General features: G+C 38.9%; 1 protein-coding gene across 1 annotated transcript; it reads right to left on the minus strand.

The window, feature by feature from the left end:
* Nucleotides 1-644: 644 nt before the first annotated feature.
* LOC131975309 (olfactomedin-like protein 2A) lies at nucleotides 645-23,531 on the minus strand. Its single transcript, XM_059337941.1, has 8 exons — nucleotides 23,293-23,531; nucleotides 13,972-14,235; nucleotides 11,970-12,077; nucleotides 11,632-11,808; nucleotides 10,586-10,826; nucleotides 6,610-6,912; nucleotides 6,271-6,456; nucleotides 645-3,647 (listed from the first exon to the last, which is right to left on the minus strand). The coding sequence occupies exons 1-8, from the start codon at nucleotides 23,383-23,385 to the stop codon at nucleotides 3,043-3,045; spliced, it is 1,977 nt and encodes a 658-aa protein (XP_059193924.1). The 5' UTR covers nucleotides 23,386-23,531; the 3' UTR covers nucleotides 645-3,042.
* Nucleotides 23,532-23,902: the final 371 nt, after the last annotated feature.

Genomic DNA, 23,902 nt, shown 5'->3' on the forward strand with positions numbered 1-23,902 from the left:
CTAACATGGACATCATTGTTCCATTACAACAACATGTCAACATTTCGTGACAGAGTTCATGATTGGACACACCATTAGTGCTGCGCTCATCAAACCTACGGCCTTGCCTTGCACTCATTAATGAACCTCATTATGTGTCTGAAGAACACAGTGCACGAAGATCTTCTTAAATGAGGACCACATGCATGGACCTACCACACCCACAATTCAGCTCTCAGTATATTTTAATGTCTCCCTCCACTATTGCATGACTTGGAGCTGAAGTTTAAGATTTTACAATTCCCAGCCAAGAAATCAGGCAGCCATGCCCTTATTACTAGGAACCAGTGCTGAACTGGTGCTGCTCCCTTTTGTGTATTTTGGGACTGAGATGAAGCAGAGCATGGCGACCTTTACCCCAGTACTAAACACAGCTCATGAGAGCGTTGTTATCCAGAATCAGAAGATCTGAGTCATCATCCCTTCAACACGAGGTGGGCAAGGCAAGTCCTGCAATCCCATGGCATTTACTGGGTCACTGCAGGATTGACTTATACTGTAAGTCTCACAACAGACTTTTTTATAATGGAATTTTCTTCTCATAACACACACAGCTGGTTTCAAGTGTTGTGTTACATCTCATGAAATGAAGACCTTGCAATTGAACAAATGAGTTTATTGCAATCAGCATGCCTTTTCATGAATAAACTTAACAAAACACGTATATCTCAAGAACAAACTAAATAATGTGGTTGTGAATCATTAATAATGTACAAGACCAAAACAACACTATAAAGTGCTGTAAGAATTACCTCATGTATCTTAAAGCTTACCAATCTCATTATGTGCCCCACACAGTACTGTCAGTCATTGTCAAAAAAAAAAAACATTCATGGTTTATGGTGTCCATTATTGAAGATAGCACAGCTAATCCGCTACAGTGCACCTTTTGTATTAGCATGACTGATTCATTTCCACCAAAAATGTTCAAATATTCAGTAATTACAACTAATGTAGTGGTTATGCAAATGTTATTAACAATGATGAAAGCTGCATATTTTATTACAACATAGAAATTCAACAAGAGCCATGGAAATTAGAAAAAAAAGTTGTATCATATTGTCAAATTAATTCATGTAAATATAAAAAAGCTTAAGCTTAGAAACTTGTGTACATTGTTTTGTTTTTGGCATTCATATTATATTCAAAACATCCCTCGAAAAAACATAAATGGTAAAGAGACAGGAAGGATCATGAGGCCGGAATAATAATCAGAGCAGATTCATGATCAAAGTGCTTGGTGATAGGATGGAGTAGATGGGCAGATGAAACAACAGGTGATAGTATAGTTTTACAAACATTTCTCAGAAGAAGAACTACGCTGGAGGCTGAAATAATCTCATTGGTTGAGTTAAATATTGGGGGTGTAGACAAATACCACTAGCTGTGTAGGAATACTTGAAGCCTACTAAAAAGGCAAAACATTGGCTATCTAATATGAGGAAACCTTTTGATGGTTGCTAATTCTAGTCGTGCTTTGTTAGCTAGTAAGAGTAGCTAGTTATAGCTAGTTTGGCTATCTTCCCAAATCTTCTCAATTTTCTTACACTGCATTGCCTCCAACTAGATGATCTCTCTTTACTGAAAAAAAAGGGACGCCATTGAAGTCTTACTTGCATTTGCTGATTGGCACCAGATATTTCCTTAATGCTTCACCATCTCTGGCTCTTTCATTATTTAATTGGCTACCAGCTGACTAGGAACATCCAATTGTATTCATGCAAAATGTAATTTGTCATTATTAAGGCCCAGGCACATCTGATAGTGGCACAGGGAAGTCTTTCCACATCCTCACGAAAACGGCATTGCGAGAAGCATGGGGACACAGTGACTACTTCCAGGACCATGTAGTTGGCAACATACAGTATTTGCTGTCTAATTTTTCTATCTAGACAGTCACAATCATGGTCACAGTTGTGGTCACAAGTTGATTACAGTCTAAAAACTTCACAACATTTCTTCAACACATATACTTGTACCATCGCCTCTTGTCTTATTACTGTTAACATGCCTGTTTCATGGAGCAGTTTGCATCAGCAGAGGAGGATTAAATGAAAGTAGATGGTGAAAGACAGATAGCTTCCTTCATCTTACTCTTCTGTCAACACGGTTCACTACTGGTGAACATCCCAAATTTAGGTGTCATGCTTTTGTACCACTGACTTCATAAAGATTTAAAGCTCATGTATATGTTTATTTCAAGGAGGAAAGGTCTTTCCAACAGAGTCCTGGTTGCTGCTTGGATGCTTTAAGAGCTCCTCCAAGGTCAAAGCCTTCTTCTGCCAAATGAACCCATTTGCACAAACTGTCGTCAATTTCTTGACATACTTTAAGTGTCTCTGACTAAACGGGCCTCTTTTCTTTTTCCACACAATGATATAGTCCCAATGACTTTTGGTCATTTCACTTCTTTAAAATGTGTCTCATAAGTTTGAAATGTTCATGTCTGTTTAATACTGCACTTAGGTGTCCAAATGTACATTTAAAGAGAGAGTTGTTGGTTGCTGTAATCATTCATTCTGTCTATAGTGGTTGTGAAGGGACTCCACTATAAGACACTGGATTTGAAATCCACTGTAACACATGATGTAACACGTGCTATACCTATGTTAAGATACTCATTTATAGCTCTATATATGTTTGCTAGTTAGCCAGCCTGCTGACATTTCATAAATGAACATATAAAGAAATCTCTATGTTTTTCTATGGTCTGCCCGATGAGCTTTAATTCAACCTGTGAGATTATTTTCACTGTTTATTTAAATTCTATTGACATATTGTACAGTCACATCCCAATACACATTTGAGGCATGTATGTTTGGTACACTGTGAGGTCAGGTGTTTGAATAGTGTGCATTGGTACCAGAAGGCAGGTGTAGGTTCATCCTTTGTCCTGAGACCAATATGGCTGCGTCTAGGCTGTCAAATACTGAGCATTGTTCTACTTAGGTGCCATACTGGCAGGCCTACAGTGAGCTGACCTGTAGCACAAGCTAGCTGTGCTCACTCGTCAACAAAGTTTACCCCATACGTGAGCTGATGGCCATTGTCCCAGGCATACAAAACCTTCTCCTTGGGGTTGTAGTCAATCTGGGTGGTGAAGGAGTACTCATTGGTGAAGGGGAGGCGTGGTATGGCTTCAGTGTTGGTGTGGGTGTCATAGGCATAGCTCACCTCACCTTCCTTTTGGTTATACACATTGACGGCATACAAGACTCCACAGATAATGAAGCAGTTTCCGTAGGAGTTCCGCTTGAGACCTGTCCTCCAGGTTGTTTCCTTTTTCAACGACAGGTCTCCAGGATCTAGTTTACTGATGACGATCACCTCTTGCTGGTTGTAGTCGTAGTCCATAGAAGGGTAGATCACCCACAGGCCGCTTTCGTCCACTGCAAAGTCAATGTCCGAGTGGCCCCTCCATTTCCACGGGGTGGTGTCCTCGTAAACCACGTCATGCAGCAGTGTCCAGGCCGCCACATATCGCATCCTCAGATCATACTTAATGATGTTCTTGGTGAAGGCTCTGTTGTAGTAGAAGGCTCCATTATAAACCACATGGCCTGTGCCTATCCAGTTGTAGGGCAGTTTGAAGAGGTTGCTCCATCGGCCTACAATAAGCAAATATATTACATTAGCATTGCTAATTTATCATAAAGAATGGGTAAAAAGTAATTTCTCATTTGCCGATGAACACATTTAAACTAAACTAAACTAAACTAAACTAAACTAAACTAAATTAAACTAAACTAAACTAATTATAGCACTGTTATAGCACCCCCTAGCTGAACATATCTTCCTTGACATTGTAGCTTTCACTGGTTGACTGTGGCTAGCTAGCCTGGGTCTTTCTCAGCCAGAGATAGAATGACAAATTGAATACAATGGCATCCCAACCCCCCCTCTCTCTTTGTCCCCCTTTGCTCTTACTTTCTATATTACATATGGATTATATATACTGTAATTTTATGATGCTGGTCTGTTCTGAGGTTTCTTCCATTTTTGACTTGGTGGACTTTTTCCTTGTCTGATGTGAGGGTTGTTAATGACAGAGTGAGCCATATGCTGTACAGGTTATAAAGCCCACTGAGGCAAATTTGTGACTTTTGATATTGGGCAATGTGTACTTGACGGATGTATTGTGCCGGATCAACTCAGTGAATTACCTTTATTCATCTGGCTTCACCAGCTAATGTCTTGTAGGGAAGGGGCAGTATTATGTTTGGTTTGCCCTAATGTATCATTATCAAGTAACTTATCCATCCACCCAATGTCAGTCAACACAAAAGCCACATTAGTTTTTGCTAAAAGGAGTTAATTAAAAAGCAGATTAAGAGTTGTTATTGTTGAATTGGAGATGTACAGGGCAATTTCGAGGTCTGCCACAAGGCTATGACATAACTTACTTATGTCAAGTTACATGCATAACAAAAAAAATATAAGTCAAGCCAAGATAAATATATATTACAGCCAAAAAGTAAGCCTTGCATAGCCGTACATAATATTTGAATAAGGCCCATGCATTGAAAGAGTGGTCTTAGCTATGAAAACAATATTAACTCAGCGATGTTTAACTGTTGTTCAAGAGCTCATGTCTGCAAGACTTGCAACTGACATGCAATTTGTTTGTGATTTCTTGAGAACTAACCCACAAAACAGCTCTTCTAGACAGTCCTGAGGGAAAATTTAGCTTCTAATAAAGACATTTTTTTTTCAATGAATAATGTATTCAGTCAACAACCAGGATAATATATTGCACACTACATTTACATTATTGTAAAATAAAATAAACCCCTTCAGGACATTCAAGACCCCTTTGCTGTTTTTCAATGCTAGTATTATGCCATGCATAGCCCCAATGACAATGTTTTTACAATGCCAGACTGTGTACACACTGGCTTAATGTGACAGTGACACAGTTTGTTTAGTAGTTCACTCCTGAACAAACACGTTGTGTACTGTAGGTGTCATTCTCTAATCACATCCTTTCGGCTGTCCTAACCTTACAACCTCAGGAAGTCTGATTTGGATAATGATAATACATGGAGAGCCCAGTGAAGGACAAAAACAATGTGCTGTAGAACCCCTTCCCTCCACCATCCCCATCCATAAGGCCAGCCCACACTCTTAATCCCTCTCCGCTGTGCCCGGTTCAAAGAAAAGGCCAGAGCAAATGTCAGAGAACAGCAGGCATCGCTGCCACTCCAAGTACCTAGTCATCCGCACACAGCTGTGAGCTCACCCCACTGCAGGACGCCTCGCATGTAAGTGCATTTAGAAAGCCCATTGTCCAAACACATCTAGATCAACAAGCCAAGTCCTATGAGGGGAGATCATCTCAACTCTCTTAGAGAGTGTAATCCAATTCCTCAGCTCATCTGGATGTGGAAGAAGTTGATTTTCCCACCCACTAGAGCCATGAAACAACTAAGACCTGCATTCCACAGATCATCCGTCTTACAGAGCTCATTGGATAATCAACATAAATCACTGTCATCAATGTTTTTAGAGAAAACCGTTATACATAAAAAATATCACAGGGTGATATTAGATTAAGACCAGTGTGTTGGGATGATAATGGTGTTTGGATGATGAAAAATATCTAAAAGTAAAGATATCGTCAGTCTGTTAACACTGAGACAAATCCTCTTACAAAGAATCTATTCCACCCAAAACTCTGAAAAAAATGATGTTCATAAATGTCCAAAGTTTTACTGTCATTAATCAGCCCTATATCTTGTGATAGCTAAAGCAGAGCTAGATTAATGTTAATGTTGTTTTACATGATCTTTATTAACACGGCTTACAGTAAGTCACCAGTTAAGGACAGATATGGTTATTTGCTTGGGCAGCAAATGTTCCATTGCTCAGTCAATGCCTAAGGGTGTTGTTCTAAGTGGATTAGATGATTACATGGAGTGTTTGAGTTTGTACTGTATTGTGAACAATTGACTCTACACAATTTTGTATGAGCGGTCTATTCAGAAATAGGATAAGGCAGAATACTGGAATGTAACTATATTTCTGTAAATAAATAAGTCACCTAGAAACCCTTACTGTTGGGAAAATGATTAAAGCAGCACACTGGCTGATCATGTACAAAAACATTCAAAACATTCGTCCGACACTGAACTAAAAATCAAATCCAAGGCGTTATCTATGGTGTTAATCCTTGCCATAAAACTAACTATGGTGACCAAATGATACATGGTAAAAGACTAAATTGAAGCAAACCTTGCTTGAAGTTGTCCAGGTTGCGGAACTCCACCAAGTTGTTACCATAGTAATAGTTAGTGACGTAGATCTTGGAGTCTTTCGCCAGGGGATCCTTCATCCAGGCTCCCTCATTGCGCCCATAACTGTGCTGCTTCTCTGGCTGGTCAATGGATGCTAGAGTCCCTTCACAGTGTAAGATCTTCCCTGGAAGTAAGCAGCACGTTCAACATGTATGCATGGGAGAAAATTATGTGCATGGGCTTAAAATTATTTCACACTCCTACATTTCTTGGCAAGGTGAACATACACTCCTAAATTTGCTTCTGTCACAACCTGCGACAGGTATTTACCACATACCTGCTTTGTGGAGAGCAGGTCTACTGTTGTTGTTGGAGTTATCAAGCACCAGCACAATGGTTGGAGCTGGTCTTTCCGATGCTGGTGTACTTTGGGTGGTGACAGTGGTGGGTGTAGTAGTGGTGGTGGTTGTGGTGCCAGGAGTTGTGGTGGTGGTAGTAGTAGCTGTAGTGGTGGGAAAAGCAGTGGTGGCAATGGGTTCAGCCACAGTGGCCTCCATGGTTTCCAGGATCATTTCAGCTCCTCCATCCTCTGATTGGTTTTCTGTGATGTGATGCACTGTGTATGTTTTGGCAGAATGGTCTGTGTAGTTGGGTCAGAAGATAGAGAACAACTCTTAGATTCTACAGAGCTAGATTACAATTGAAATGGCAGATGGCCAAACAAGATCAGGCAGTCCTGAAGCTGAGTAGTAATTTGGGTTGCAAAATTCTAGCAATTGTCAGCGCTTCAAAACTTTCCATGGGAATTAACAATAATTTATGGGGATTAACAGCAATTTATGAAAATGGAAATATGGGGGACCTGAGTAATATTTAACTCAAAATCCATGGTTTGTTGTTCAATGAAATAATTGATTGTTCAATAAACGTCCCATGGAAAGTTTCTGGAAATTTACTGCAAATTTACCAGAAATTTTGCAACCCTAGTATTGATAGAGGAGAGTAATAGTGAACAAGGGATTTCTTGTTTTTGTTAAGTCATGATTACATTAGAGCAGCATGATCCAGTTGTGTGTTGGGATATTTTCTCGAAACTGTCTTTCAAATGTGTTTTAAACCTTTCATCCAGTACATACAGTGTACTGTATGTCTCCTCCACCACAGGAGACACATTATTGTGTGATGTGTGCAGAACACTAACTTCCTTTCTCTTCTCTAAATTCTCTCTCCTCTTCCCTTTCTAATCCAGCCTTTTCTGCTCTCTATTAGGATAAACCACTTTCTATATAGAGGAAAGTGAGCCCACATTTTTCTTTGAACAAAAATGGGAGAAAGATGCTTCAGAATATTATTACAGCTGCAACTTAAATGACTGCATTACATCTATGGCTTTCAATGTAAATGTTACAGTCTCAGTAAATTAAAAATGAAATGCCTGGCAGATTGTCTAACAGCTGCTTTTAATTTTGTCAATGAAAACCATAACAAACCATATAAATTGACAACCGCTTTTCACAATAAAAAAAGGGACTAAATAAAAAGACTGAATAAAAAGTAACATTTCAAAATAAAAACTATGACAAATTGGCATTTCATTAAATCGCTAAAATTTATTGAAAGTGATATAATCAAGTTTGTTGATCTTTTGTTCAAGGTTATCAACCTACACCTATATCTTACCATCCTGATTCAATAAAAGGAAAGGAACTGTATAAGAGTTGTTCAGCTTCCTCTGTGGTCCTCTATGCCGACTTGAGTTTAGTCAGACATCGATGTGAAAGGCAACGAAGTCGACAATTAATATAAAATGTAATTTCAGTTATTTTTAAAGTCTTATTCAACCGCCTGCATGCATCTGTTGAATCACAACCTGTATCTTCAAGATTGTAAAAATATTCTCTAGTACTCAAAAAAATATCTCCTTGATCTGTTACACCAATAAATACCATTTTTCATTTTGCAACATATATCCCTGTCTACTTATTCCCTTTGCAGTTACACATATGACACACATATCTTTGAAGTCATGCAATAACAGCTGGGTGTTATTGGGGTTTCTATAAAGATAAGGTATGAGAAAATACTATTAAGTGAATCGCATGCATTAATTCCACCTTCATGCAATGATTTGCATAACATTACGAAACTTAATATAAATGATGATCAGGATGCAATACAAACATGACTAAATATTTTTCAGTCTCAGTAATGATGACAATTACATTTCTCTCTGTGAGAGTTTCTCACTGTGATAAGTTACTGCTAATGTGGTCATAATACTTCATGTTATTTATGATGAATCCGGTTGAATCCTCCCACTAAGGACCAGGTAGGATTCTTTATTGTGAAAATCCTACCTCATGTTGTGTTCTGTCAGCGAGTTAGCAAGGTATCAATAGCAGTACCACTACTTTGTATTTGAACTCATAAAGCATAAACGCATAAAGCACTTATCAGCACCGACGTGCTGAGTCAGGTGAGAGCCATAAACTAACTGGTAACTTTGCGGCCTTTCTACAGACGTGGTTGGACTATTTGTTGTATTCCCTAGTTTGTTTTAATCATACCGAAGCCTTAGTGTTCTTTGGTGTTCTAAACACAGAAAAACAAATAATCATCTTTTTTGGAAAATCTGCATTTTTTTAAATCAAGAAGTTGGTTTCAGACTTCTATAGTCCATTGTGCTTAATCAAATACATTTCAGCTGACAGACAGTCTTCTCTTTTTCTGAACCTTATACTCTGAAGTCTCTGCTGTCCGGCAGATGTGGGGAGATCACAGCAGGGCTACATAAGTAATGAATCTTCACAAGAGGCACACACTGAACATGTGGACCTGTTGAGGGAGTAGACACAATATTCTGAGAGTTTTTCTTCAATTAACAGGAGTTTTCAGAGACCCAGTACGTTTTAAATTGTACATGGAATTAAATGTATCACTCATTTCCAAACCAAACTGAAAAAAGTTGTTATATCCATTGTAAAACTGGCTGAATGTAGCTAATGACTCTACATGGAGACTGTACATGAAAGAGGACATGAGATAATTGTTAAAGGACATGACATCCATCTGTCTTTTGTTAAGCAGATGGGACGCACATTGTACTACTTTTGTTACTTTACTATTATACAGATCAAAGACTCTTTTAAAACATCTTGATGTTGTGATGAAGATATTTCAGCAGTTTTTAAAGTACCGTGCTAGTTTTTTTGCATGCTATAGTTCATGTGTCCAGTCCTTTGAGCTTGACATTACAAACAATACTATTGCCTTTTAGACTTTTCAAAGGAAATAAAGAAGCTTTGTGCTTGCTTTTTATCATTGCCAAGACTGTATTTAGTTGTATGGTAATGCAGGGCAGACTTTTCAAATCAATCTGCACTAATTGTGGTATTACTACATTAGTAGACTACTACATTTTTAAAATTTCAGGAAAAAGCATGAAGGTGTGTCAACCTTCCCTGGATGAATAAAAGCACCTGCACCCTGAGATATCAGAGATTATGGAAATGCAGATGACTTGTTTTTTAAGTGATTTGACAAGCTTGGCTGGCTCACTGAGGTTTATGAACATGGCAGAACACATGGTCTGACAGTGTTATGTGTGTGTGCCCTGTGCAAACGCAGCATACCTATTCACTCAACTAAACTTAAAGAGGATTGTAAGGAGTCAGGAAATGTTTTCTCTACATTGGTGAGGGTCCCCACACATTGTTGTGAGGACTGAAGCTGAGGCATGTCATGGACATGGCAGCACTCCATTGAGACAGCATTCCACCAGCTCCATATCAATAAAACATTTGGATTTCCTTCTTGCTGAATGTGCACCAAAGATCCAATCCTGCACTGACTACAACAGCTTTGCTAAAAACAACACTGAATAAATCTTGGATTGAGGGGATCTGTGCCACACAATAATGGATTCTGTGTTTTATTGCCTTGTGCTTAAGTGTCAAGTTGGCAAAACAATTACAGCCTTATAGCAAACTTGTGTAGAAAAACATCCTGAAGAAAGCTTTTTATTGTTATCTTCTAAAAACTAAATCCAGCTAATGATTCTCTGATTCTTTGGCTGCACGCTGATACAGCAAACTGTCATGTGAAGTTAGATTGAATTGCTGAAGAAACAAATTTGGATCATTTTCAACACCCACAGTGGATTACACACAGATGATCGCACACAGATGGGAGTGCAAACTCAGCTAAAGTGCAAGCACAGTGTTTGCTTTAGCTCAGAGAGGATGGCTTTCTCTGAACACACCGCTATGCTGAAAGAGTATACAGAGTGTCCCAGCCGAGCATAAAACTCTCACCTCCTCTGTGCTCATCCTCTTCTGACTTGGCAGCCTTGTAGTATGTGATGCCCCTCACCACTCCAGGCTGGTGGCCAACCACCTTGGCTTTGGATGTAGGATCAGGCTTGGCCAGCTTCCCAGGTTTAATGACCTCTTTCTTGGGCTTTACAACCTTTTCTTTGGGCGGTTTGGGTTTCGCTGCAGGTGTCTTTTTGTTGGGTATTTTTCCAGCCTCCTTGGTTTTCTCATCATTGGTGTTCTGTAAACACAACATTCTGGTTATTTCAGTACACTGGTTAATATTGTCATGTGGATTTAACATCTTAAATATAATGACTATAACATTAAAAAAATTCAAAAACTCAACAGCAGTGTCTCTTTCCAGAAATTATGACCCAGTTACCCCAGTATAATTAGATAATATAATCCACAGACCATGTGAGCAATTTATCTTAGACCTGTTTCGTTTTTAGTGTTAATAATGTTGCCAATATTAATATTACTTGTACTGCTGATGACACTATTACTACTGCTTCAAAAGCATCACTATTTTAACTGTAATAACAGAGGGGCTGTCGTCAAGACCACTGGCATCTGTCATCTAGATCACAACAGGTGCATTTAAATGGTGGTATATCAAACAGTGGGGATCTAGTATGTGGTGTGCCTCAGGGCAGCTGCCTTGGACCGTTACTGTTCATTGTGTTCATTAATGATCTTGCTTGGGCTACTGAGAGAGCAGAAATTGTGATTTATGCCGATGATGCCACCTTGTATTATGCTGCGCCTTCATACAGCGAATTGAATGATGTTCTCAATAAGGAACTGCAAATTCTGCATGACTGGGTTTCTTGTAATAAGTTAGTCCTTAACAATCTCAAAACAAAAAGCATTTTAATAGGGACAAGACATAAGTCATAAGACAAATAAACAAAAATAAACTACTAGTGAGAGAGCCCAGGTACTATTACTAGAAGTTCTACAGTACGAACAATGACTAGTTTCTCTAATGAAAACATGTATTCAACAGTAAAACAGGAAAGACAGAAAGTGTTTGTTGGAACCTGTGCTTTGTTGTCAGATGAGTCTTTCTGTAGCAGCTGCAGGCTGAGGCTGGAGATCTCCTTTTTGATGCTCATCATAACATTGGAGTAGTTCTCATACCTCTTAAACTGGTTGGTGAGGCTCACCATGCTGTCTCGAACAAATTCATTCTCTCGTGTAAGGTTTGTCTTGATTGTCTGCAAGATAACATCATGATTATCACAGAAATCACGATCCATTAAAGGTATTAAGCTTGTATGCAAAGTCACATAAACCATCTTTTGACAATGTGTCTCCTTCCAACATTTATATATATATATTGATATGAAGGAGTACAAGAGTTTGGTTGTTTGCCTACCTCTTCTAAGGTGTTCATTTGAGACACCACCTTGTTGATGTAGGAGTGGACTTTCATTAGATCCATGCTGTAAAGTGTTCCCTCCAGGAGGTCCACCATTGATTGGAGCTGATCATTCGTGCCATAAAAAGAGAAGAAACAGCATTATTCACAATCTCCTTAACACAACCCTGACAGCTTTATGTGCCTCTGTTCAGCTGAAGTAATAGCTTAAGTGCCCTCCAAAAACATTTGCTCTAATTACCACTAGTGACATCCACATTGATTGCTCTCAGTCTGGGGTTCATTTAGAGTCCATCTAAATTATTTCAGCCCTTTCCTTTTCATTGTTCCTTCAGATATGGCTTGGGTTAATCTAAAGTTTAATGTGGAGCCTGACATCTGGAACTGCCTTTTGTTTCATATGGTACATAGCGTGCTTCTCCTGCCTGTGAAACATGAACGTGTGCTTTCGGTATGTGCAGAAGTGTGCTGACGTGTTCACAATAGATGTTCGATGACATACAACTGTAGCCAGGTCACGGAGAGTTGAAGACTAACCTTTCAACTGGAAGCTTTCTCTCGATGATTACTTTTCATTTTGTTTTATTTTGCAAACACTCTGAATGAAACATGACTGCTGGGGTATTCATTTCAATTTGTTTGTTCTTTTGTTATTTTTACTATTTCATAGCTTATTTATCTTACATTCCATGTATATTTACTCTTTATAAAGCTCATTACATTTCCTCATCTAACAATACATATTAATTTCCATATGTAAATTATTGATTATTATATTGAGCTCATTTTTACTGCAAACCTGATACAAGCAAGTGGTATTTCTCAAGATATCTGTGGCTTTTTTACTGACACAGTAACTGAAGATATTTAGTTACTGTCTACTATACCTGTCATGCTGTGGGACAAAGAAAAGCTGTAAAGGGTCGTTCTCACTGGGTACTCCGGCTTCCTCCCAGAGTCCAAAAACATGCACTTAGGTCTGTCTCTATGTGTCAGCCCTGCGATAGTCTGGCAACCTGTCCAGGGTGTACCCCGCCTCTAACCCAATGTCAGCTGGGATTAGCTCCCGCAACCCGAGTGTGGATAAACAGTTAAGGATGAATTTCAGATCTACAATATTTGTTTATGATAGTCAGCATAGTCAGTCAAGTTACATCTTAACAAGTAATATGGTCAGACTGGTCTTGGCATAGGTAGTCGCCATTGACTGAGGATCATTTCAAAAGATATTGACGACTCCCCAATATTTAATCTAGTGTAAGGTTCAGAAGTTAATATAATTTATATTTGAGTTAATTTACTAAAAGATGCTTTTACTATGTTATAATTTTCATCAATTGGCTGTTTGTGTATTTATGTTGCACATTTATTATTTACATATTTACATGTTGAATGTTTGCAGCTGCGTCTTTAAGACAGTTTAGGACTGGCTTCTGATTGGTTGATTCAGTCTGGTGGGATGTGAGAAACCAGGAAGTGAAGTTGTATTGAAGTTTGGTGACTGAGTAAAAAGGCTGTTTGAGAAAGTCATCTGTCTCCATCTTGCTGTCTCTCCTTATAAAGTGAGATCCAACCACCACACATCGAACCCTCACGTTACACTAGTTTCTCCAATTCCACTTGTACAGAGAAAACATCAAATTGAGCATATTACACTGCTAAACCTTTTCTTGATAACAACTGTCTTTCATCAAGTGTACCAGAAAAACTGTCATGAATTGTGTTTTTGTAAGTTAAAATTACTTTCAATTATTGATTTGAAAATTCTGACAATTAGTTCTTTAAAGGTCCTATTTGTAGGATTTGAACATTTCTGACTTTGGCGACTCTTAGTGGTCAAATATGATGAAAGCAACAAGTTACAATATAGCAATAGAATTTATAAAAGTTGGAATGGTCCTATTTTGGTACAAACAAAAACTGATGCCATTAGAATTCTTTGAAAGATGCTATGGTCGCATACATGTTTGACTTGTAGCTCTAAGTTTCATCTCCTCACCTTTAGTAACTCGGGGGCCTGTTTCTTCAGCTTCTCCATCTTCCACTCATTCTCGCAGGGGTTGAGGGAGGACGGTGGGGCCGTACATGAGCACTTACAGTCAGATCCAGAGCTGACTGTCTCCACTGTGTAGAAGTCCTCCACACGTACAGTGCCGCTCCGCAGCCTCAAGCAGGCATCCTTGCTTAGAGGGCGCATGATGCACTTACAGCGGCAGTCTGAGCCCTCGGACGTCATCCGAACAGGCTCAGTCTCCCCAAAGATCTGGAAGATAGAATGTGAAATGTCCCATTTTCAAGTCCAGAGAAACCCGTTTCTGAGTCCTTTTTTGCGTTGTCACTGTATAGCTTAAAAAAATCAGCTCCCATACAACAAAACTACATTGACAATCATGTCACTCTTTAGAATAGAATAGAATAGAATAGAATAGAATAGAATAGGTCTTTATTTGTCACTGTCACATGTACAACGAAATTCAAAGTGCTCTCCAGTAAGTGCAACATTTAAGAGTCTATAAAAATATGAATATAAAAAGAGAAATGTGTACAATTCAAAATACCTAGTTTAGACAAACACATAAACACACCCGGACATACATGCATAGTTGCACAGGAAAAACCCCCCAAAACAAAACAAAGAAACAGCATGAACACACAGTCAAGACAAACAACAGTACAGAACATATCTCAAGTGTGTTGAGCCATCAATGTGAATGCAGTGCAATATTATAGTTTTTTTTTCCCAGTATTGAGGGTGGTTATTGCAGTTTACTGAACACTTTCACACTTGATCTACACAGATGACAACAATAAGTATTGCACTGACCGCTACCGCGACCTAAAAGCGCTCTAATGGACTCAAACTTAACCCACGGCACTTACTCTTGTCATGTTTCTTGACTTCTTCTTTGCTTGTGTTGTATTAACTCTGAAATGTATGTATCTTTGGATAAAAGTGTTTGCTAAATGACATTGTCGAATTGTAGTACTGTAGAATGTTTCGAGGGAAACATTTTTTCTTTACGTTGACCAGTGGCGGTTCTAGACCAATTTTACTGTGGGGGCCAAGGAGGGGCCAGTGTTTAATCAGAGGGGCACATTAGCACATGAAAAAATGCCAAAGATGATATTTAAGCATTCAAAATCTTTGAATGTCTTGAAAAAAACACAAAATGACCAATAAATACACAAAAATGAGAAGACAGAATAACAAAAAAACCCCGACAGAAGACATAAAAATGACCAAAAAAGACACAAAATTACCAAAAAAAGACACAAAATAACTTAAACAGACATAAAATAGACACATAAATGACACCAATGACAAAAAAGACACAAAATGACAAAAAAAAAGATACAAAATAACTAAAAAAGACACAATAACAGACACAAAATGACCAAAAAAAGACACAAATGACCAAAAAAGACACAAAATGAGAAGACAGAATAACCAAAAAAACCCCACAGAAGACATAAAAATGACCAAAAAAGACACAAAATGACCAAAAAAGACACAAAATGAGAAGACAGAATAACCAAAAAAACTCCACAGAAGACATAAAAATGACCAAAAAAGGACACAAAATAACTAAAACAGACACAAAAAGACACATAAATGACACCAATGATAAAAAAGACACAAAATAACAAAAAAGGACACTAAATAACTAAAAAAGACACAACAGACACAAAATGACCAAAAAAAGACACAAAAAAGACACAAATGACCAAAAAAGACACGTAAAGACATGAAAGGGATTCAAAAATGGACAAAATAGCCCTATAAGACTCCAGAGAGTTCAACTATTATACAATGGACACATTCTGGGTTCCTTTTGTGTACAATTAGATATTGTTTGAACAAAAAAAAGTTTAGAATTGTTCCATTGTTCATTGTTATAAATTGATCATTTTATTATTAATTTGACACAGGGGCCACAGCAGGGGCCAAAGGCTTCTTCACAGGGGCAGTGGCCCCTGTAGGCCCCTGTGTAGAACCGCCACAGATGTTGACGTATCATAAATAACTTAAAGTACCTGAAGGGAGGAGAAGTTTGGGGTGGATATGAATGGATCAAACAAAAATGGACTGTTTAGTTATTCTAATTTACACCTACTTATAAATCCAAAGTATGATCTTTGACCTAAACCAGCAAGTTTTGTTTCAATTCACAACATTAACTACATGTTTACTGCATGTTTAAGACTACAACCACAATCTGGGAGCAAATATGTTTCTCTCTAAATGTAATTTTGTTGTATTGGGACGTTATTTGTTAGCAGGCATGGTTGAACCGTAATCTGACTTTAATTTGTATACGTCTGAGATGCATGAAGTCGAAACATCTCTTTATTGTGATACTATTCGGGGTTGACTAAGAATGTAACATATTGGATGTGGATATCAATGACCTGGATTGCACTGTATTTAGCCAAACCCATAAAATGTAATCTATTCTATTAGTCCAACCCCTGCGGCAGTTTCAGGAGTAATAAATCATTTTTTTATCTTGGGAAACAAAACCAAGGAAAGGAAAGTGATCCGATAGAAAAACACCCACAATCTTCCACTGCTTTGAATGTTAGAAGGTGTGAGTCATTGGGAAGCTTCAGAGACAAACATAACTCATAAGGATTGTGCATAACCAGCTGGCCTTTGGCTGCCATATATGATGACAGAGCTTTGGCAAACCATGCTCATGGCTTACTTAGTAAACAGGAAGAAAAGCATGGCAGCCTGAGCAGACATTCCACACTGGCCCTATGTGAAACAAGTGCATGTAGTATACAGTAAAGCTAGCGTTCCTACAAAAATTCTACCTCATATTTGTCCATGTTTTATTATAAATTTCCAGGTTGTGACAGTGAGTTGGAAGTCTGAGGTCTGCTGAGAACTCTTCAGCATTTCTGCATTTTCTCTGTTTAAATCCATCTTTATTTAATTCACAGTGGAAGACTAGTTTAAGCTGCCATCTTGTTAATTGATCTGATTTAAGGTGTGTTCAGACTGAAAACAAAGCCAAATGTTGGATTACATATGATGGTGATTCAAAGACTCAATGGGTCACAAACTTGTCCGGCACATGGATAAAGATGACTGAAACGCGTATCCAAAGTCTTTATAACTCCATCAACTTCAAAAGGCAGGAGAGAAAAGTAGAGGAACAGGAGAATGTATCAGAAAGAAGATAAAGCTTTATCTGCTGAGTGTTAAGATCTGCCAGAGTCTAAGCTGTCACTCAGACACAGCAGAGGCACACTGTTCAAATACTAATATGTGCTGTGTCTGAGTCTGAGTGTGTGCTTGTGTGCATGCGTGTCTATGTGCGTGTACATACAGATGTGTATGTGGGGATGGGAGGGGTGGGTTTTGTCATTTTTATTGTCTGTTTTTATCCTTATTTTTTGTAAAGCACTTTGTGTTACATTTCTATGTATGAAAAGCGCTATATAAATAAAGTTTGATTGATGATAATAAATGTTATATATAATAATATATATAATAAATGTTCCAGTTGTAGTTTGCTATGTTGCTTACAAGCTGTTTGGGGCAAAAAAACATGGACTGCAAAAGCACTTGAGTGGTCAAATTTGCACAAAAAGGATCGGGTTCCATGAAGTTTGCTGTGAATATTCATCATTAGGTTGAAACGAACACAAAATTCCAAATAGAGCCTCTAGCCTGCAGCAAACATAAGTAGCGAATACAGAGGTATTTAGGATATACATCATGTATATTTCATGTTAATATTGATGCAGCTTTTAATATTAGCAGGTTTTGTTTCTCTCTGGTTAACACTCATGTGTTCAGTGTATGTGTTCATTGGGAGTTATTGCTGTTGGATCATGTGTTGGAGGAGTTTGGACTGTCATCCCTTCTGGGGAGATTTAGGGACCTTGGCTGGCGGGTCAACATGTGGTATCACTTTGATCAAAGATGAGCAACACAGAGCTTCTTGATAATGAGCTGTGGTTCTGTCCTCATGTGACTGAAGTTAGGAGGCAATACTCTCAAAATACCAAAACACTTATGAAACTTGGGTCAAATATTTACTGAGGTAACAGCTAGGATAGATTTAATTTATATTATAAAACAATCTCTTTGCAATTTCGGTTCGTCCAAAATGGTGACCACTCCTTCTTTGTAAGGGCATTTTCCACAATATGGAAAGAGGACAATAATTGGGTTACATGATGATTTGCAGATTAGTGGGGACACCCCACTAATTTCACATATAGACAGTAATGTACTAGTTGTGGGGAGTACTACTCAGTCTTTGAAGCAGGTGTATAATGCCGTCTATGGCTCTGTAGGAGTTGTGTTAAGCCTGAAACAAAACAAAACTATCTATATATTTTTGCCTTAGTTGCATCAATTTTGACCATCTTTTACAGAAAGTGTCTCTTATGAGTCACCAAAATGTATAGCAGTGCAATATCAAATTAAGCATCCCTGTTAAGAGGATGGACAAAATAACAGTAAATTATACAAATACATGTATTTACAATATATGCCCATGGCAGAAACAAAGAATGAAAGTGACAGTTAGAATAATGTATCAATTATTGTGTATAGTCTAAAGGCTTTCCATATTTACAATTTTAACAATTTAGGAACTCTTTTAGCAGGATAGCAGCAAGCTGACAGTAATGGAAAGGAGTGCTAGAGGTGGAGGTGGTGGGGGCTCATTAGTGGAGGAATGCAGGCTGTGTAATGGGGGAAGATGTGGAGTTGTGTGTGCTTTCCCCTCCATTACTGCAGACATGCTGGTGGGGGGGTCTGATATGGGGCAGGACTCCTGTGTGCAGAGCTGAGCCAATCCTGACCCATGTCAAGCGAAAAGGCAGCAGGTTGACAAATCCTACAGCCACATGAAAACAGAGTGGATTAGCAGATTAAACTTCTTTAGCAAAGGCTATGCCTATGGACCTGCTGAGCGGCATTGTTCAACCCCAGCCAAACACTGACTGCTGCATAGCAACATCAGCTTAGGTTACTTTAAATTGGAGAAGTCAGAGAAATTCCAGCCAGATTTACTTTGGTACTTCATGTTTTGTCTTGTCAAGAAGGGCTAAATCATTACCTCGCAGCTTTACTTCAGGAGAAAAAATTATCAGCATCTTATCATGAAAAATCTAAATCATTCTGCCAGTCATAGCAGCCGCCTCCTCCTGTCAAATCATATGTGCTGGTATGCCTAACTGACCGTCCAGCATCTCATGCCAAGCTGACCTACCAGCATGAGAACAGGCAACACAATTAAGAGTGCTAATAATTAAGAGTACAGAGTATTTAACGCATGCTTTGAGCTTTGAGTCTTTGGCTTTGACCTTTCAAGTGCAGTCAAGTTTCAGGTCAAAAAGAACACGGCTCAAACATGAACTCATGTCTGCACAATGGGAGGAAAAGAGCCGCAGAGAGCTCTATTAGATCAACCGCTGCAGCCTTTAACAGCTAACACACCCTGACAGTGATGAAGTGAAACCCCAATTGTGCTCAGGATTGCTAAAAACACAAGATGTGTTACACAATGGCTGCTGCATTTGTTAGCCTCAGAGTTAAAGTCAGTGTTTCAGTAGCACTGGCCTGTTGTATCTGCAGCCTTGTCCATATAAACAAGGATATCCTCTCCTTTCAGTGCTATGCCAGCTGGAGTAATCACTGGGACAACTCTATAGTGAAAAGGGCAGGCAGTGCAGTTATCCTGTGGCAAAGCTCAAATATTCAGCTGCATGTTCCACCCTTCAAACACAAACATTAGAGCTGAGATTATAAACTGCAGCTAATTCAATCCTTCCCTCTTTGCTTTTTGAACCTTTTTCCCACAAGTGCACAAGAAGGCATAATGAATACCAATTCTAATCAGTCTTAAGCCCATCAAGCTTGTGCTTTAAAAGGATGGACTACCCCTTTAAAATCCACATCATCTCCTGTCAAGGGTACTCAAGACCAAAACCGGGGTCCACATTCCAGTCCAAAGGGTCTGCCGGACTTTTAATCTTATTAGCAGTGCTTATAATAAACAATCTTTCTATGCCACTGTAAAAACTAACTTGGTACAAAGGAGGGATTCAATTAAAGCCTTCAGTCTGGAGAAGAACCATGAGGTAGGTGGCTCAGACTATAAACAAAAGCACTAACATTAGCAAGGGGATGTTAATTAGCTGAACACAAAGTGTATCAAGCACTCGCTGCTTTTGCAGGTACATATCTACATTCCTGCTGGGTCTGTTTATGCGTCCTCACACTCTGAACTTTTCTGTCTTCACAGCACATCATGACACAAAAATAAGAAAAAGACAGATACATATCATCTGTTATAAAATTGCTGTTGTACTAAAATGAATGAATTAATTACTTATGTGAAAGTTCTTCTCTGGCCACAGTGACATTAAAAAAAAAATTAAGTGACATCCTTTTCTTGCTTTCTCCTTAAAGAAAACTTTTGAACAGGATTATTACACATTTCCACATTTGCCTTTTTGCCCAACAATGAAGTCAGCAGTCTGCTTTGAGGGTGTAAATCCTCTGAAAACACACAGAGACACTTTCCTAATTATAAGTGTGTGTCTGGTGACCAAAACAATGAGTGGAATGATAGATGCTGCCAATATGTTTTCCCAAGATGTTTTTTTTTTTTTTTTTTTTTACAGCAGATGTTTATGGGAGATGTTACAAAGCTGCTGTTTATCACTGCTCAGTGGACGATGCTGTAACTCCACTCACTGAGCAAACAAACAAATTAAATGTTAAAGAAAAAGAAAGTCAACCTTCTGGCTGGTAGTGTTACCTAAAAGAACAAGATTCAAAGATTAAAACCCAAGTGCAGGTGCTAATCATAGCCATGTATCTAAACTAATAGAGGGATGTTCATTGTTTAGCATGAAAACTGCTCAAATAACCCATTAATCATTTGTTTTGTATAACAATAATGAGATGGAAAAGCATGCTAAACACAACCCTATTTTGCGTTTTCACTGTTGCTGCAGGACATTATCTGATTGACACCATAGACTGTGTGATTCATATCCATACCACAAGCAATATATTGTATATAACATTTTGTCTTTGTTTGAAGCAGCTGATAGTAGGTTCATATTTACCATAAATACCCAAGAAGGCTACCAATCTTCTCATTTAACTCACAGACAGAAAGTGTAAATTTCACAAAATGTTAAACTTTTCCTATAAGATTTGGAAAAGATTATAGTAATGCTTAATAGAAAATGAACCTTAATCATACGTCTATGATAGACTCCAGTGTCACGCAAGATAAGATGCAATATACCACCACCATCAAATCATTTTTGCATGGCCCAAATTATACAAAGGTATAGAAGGAAAAGGAAGACCAACAATGCTTTCAAATGCAGTTAGGGAACAGTTTGCTGTGTTGAAATGGTTTGTAATGGTTAGGCATCAGTGGACCTGCAAGTATATTTACTGCTCTTTTGCTTACTCAATTTTTTGTTTTTTCTTTGAATCATAGTCAAAATCATGTGAGAGGTAGCTAGAGGTCATCCCCATAATTTATGGTGGAAAGAAGCTTAAAATATAATATCTATGTTGACCATTTTGGACCAAAGCCAAGCAGTGTCAGTGTCTGTGTAAAACCCTGGTCATGTGCAGGGTTGTACACCTTGGTCAGATGGTGAATGTTGACCAATTCACACTGACACCAAAAGCAGTTTTTTCCTGGGTCATTGGTAAGGTCGATCTCATTACCAACAGCTTGCAGCTTTGTTTTAACCACAAACAGAGACTTTACTCTGCAGACTGATTGTTGACTCTTCATCAAGCCCCATGTGACATCTGCAATTAAATGAAGTCATGTTGGCATAACATGCCATTATAAAACTTGCACCTGCAAGTAAATGTATACAGTTAATCATCAAGCCCTGTCTCTGCTACTGTGGGCTATTTCATTAAGTCGTGTCGTGTCTAGTCGGTCCTTCTCTCTAGTCCCCAGTTGGCATGCACCGATTGTCCTCGGGTTTGTTTACAACCAGAGAACGAAGCAGGTGTGCGTGCTGGTTCTCACGCCACCCTCTGTTGTCCTCCATGCCCTCCTCTAAGCGGGCTCTTTAATGCTAGTGCAACCATTCTCGGTACAGAGAGTATGACTGGGCATCTCCAGTGGCCACAAGATTGGAGCTGTGCACTTTTGCATGATGAGCAGTGTTGTGAGGAAGGACAATTAGTGATTTTTAGGGATTTTTCTGGCTTTACACCATTTGAAAGAATCTGGCTGCAGGGATTTGCCCCCACTCAGACTCAAGAGCATTAGTGAGGGCCAAAACTGATGTTTGGTGATCAGGACTGGCTCACAATCAGTGTTACAATTCATCCCAAAGATTCTCAGGTTCAGTCAAGTTCTTCTATGCTAAACTGGAAAATCTGTCCTGTATGGATATGTGTTGTGTTCGGGAGCATTGTCATGTTGAAACAAAAAAGGGACAAACATTAAGGTAAGCAAGATTTTCCTTTGTTGGAACTCAGGGGCCTAGACCAAACCAGTCACATATTTACAAAGATTTGTACTAATACAACCATGTGCTGTCCATCACAGTTATAATTAATAGTACTCAATCAATCAACATGTCACATGAAATCATACGAGGTACAATTTCAGCAAAATGTAACTGTTGCTACTATGACCACTGCCACTTCCTATCACTACTACTGAGGGTTTTTTTCTCTGAAGAGACCTACATTGCTGCTGATTTGGCCTCTGATTATATCCAGAGCAGACAATTGTTGACAGTCACACCATACTTGGCTACACATATGCGACAGAGCCCCTGGTCTTATAATATGTACTGTACATGTATTTTGTCTTGTGTGTGTGTGTGTGTGTGTGTGTGTAGAGCTGGATTAGGCTGTGGGAGAGTAAGGGGTTAATGGAGTCCAGCAGCTGTACAAACAAGGGTATAGCCAGATATTACTGTTACCCCACTGAGTGCCATCTCTCCCACACTCTGCTGGCACACACACCGGAGGTATCATTATATAAACCCATTGTTTCTCATGTCACCCAAAAGCCCTCATTGGAAGGATTTCCTCGAATCAGAAAAAAGACGCACAGCCTGAACCATCTGCCGGCTTTAGACAGAAAATTTTAAGGTTTGGCTTTGGGGAAATGTCGGTCCAGTCAATTATTTTATCTGAAGCAGAGGCATCATGCCAAACAGAATAGAGTGGGACTCTTTAATGATAGGATCTTTAGTGATTAAACAATGAACATTATTGACAAAGTGTATTGCGTAGGAATGCTGGAAAAATAAAACTTATCTGAAACCCAACAATTGTGTCGTTTCTTACCTTGTTCTGTGACGACGCATCCTTACACAAAACCAGCAGACAGGCGAACAAGTTCGTGTACCTCCACATTTTCTCTCCTGAGTGTCTGGGCATGAAGTTTAGAATTCCAAATCGACAGTCACTGCATTCAGTCCATAAGGTAAAGAAGTGCACTTATTTTAACTCCATTTCTTTTTCACACAGCGAGGATCATATAGTATGTGTCCGTCCGTCTGTATGTATGTATGGATGTCAGTGTGTGCTGTGGAGTGCGCCCTGGCTGCACCGCGCGCTCTGTTTTCAGCTCTGCGCACAGCGCGCATCATCTGTCATCCGCTGTCCTCCACTGATGGGAGGGGTTTACACTCAAACACAGGAGCCCTAATGTATCCAGACTGGATAGGACGGCGGGTGGATAATAATAATCAGCACAACAAAAATATCCATGCATAAGTCGCTTTTAGGCTATATCAATGTAGATCACTTAATACACGCTCACTGAAGTAACCTGCAAATGATAACACATTCAAAAGTCACGAGCAATTCAGACGGAGAGCGCACAGAAGTTTGAAGGGCTTTTGGCGCCATCAGCTGGCCAATTATTTCGCAACTCCAATCCCACAGTTGAGTC

The sequence above is a fragment of the Centropristis striata genome, chromosome 7 (assembly GCF_030273125.1).
Source record: "Centropristis striata isolate RG_2023a ecotype Rhode Island chromosome 7, C.striata_1.0, whole genome shotgun sequence".
NCBI classification, from domain to species: domain Eukaryota; kingdom Metazoa; phylum Chordata; class Actinopteri; order Perciformes; family Serranidae; genus Centropristis; species Centropristis striata.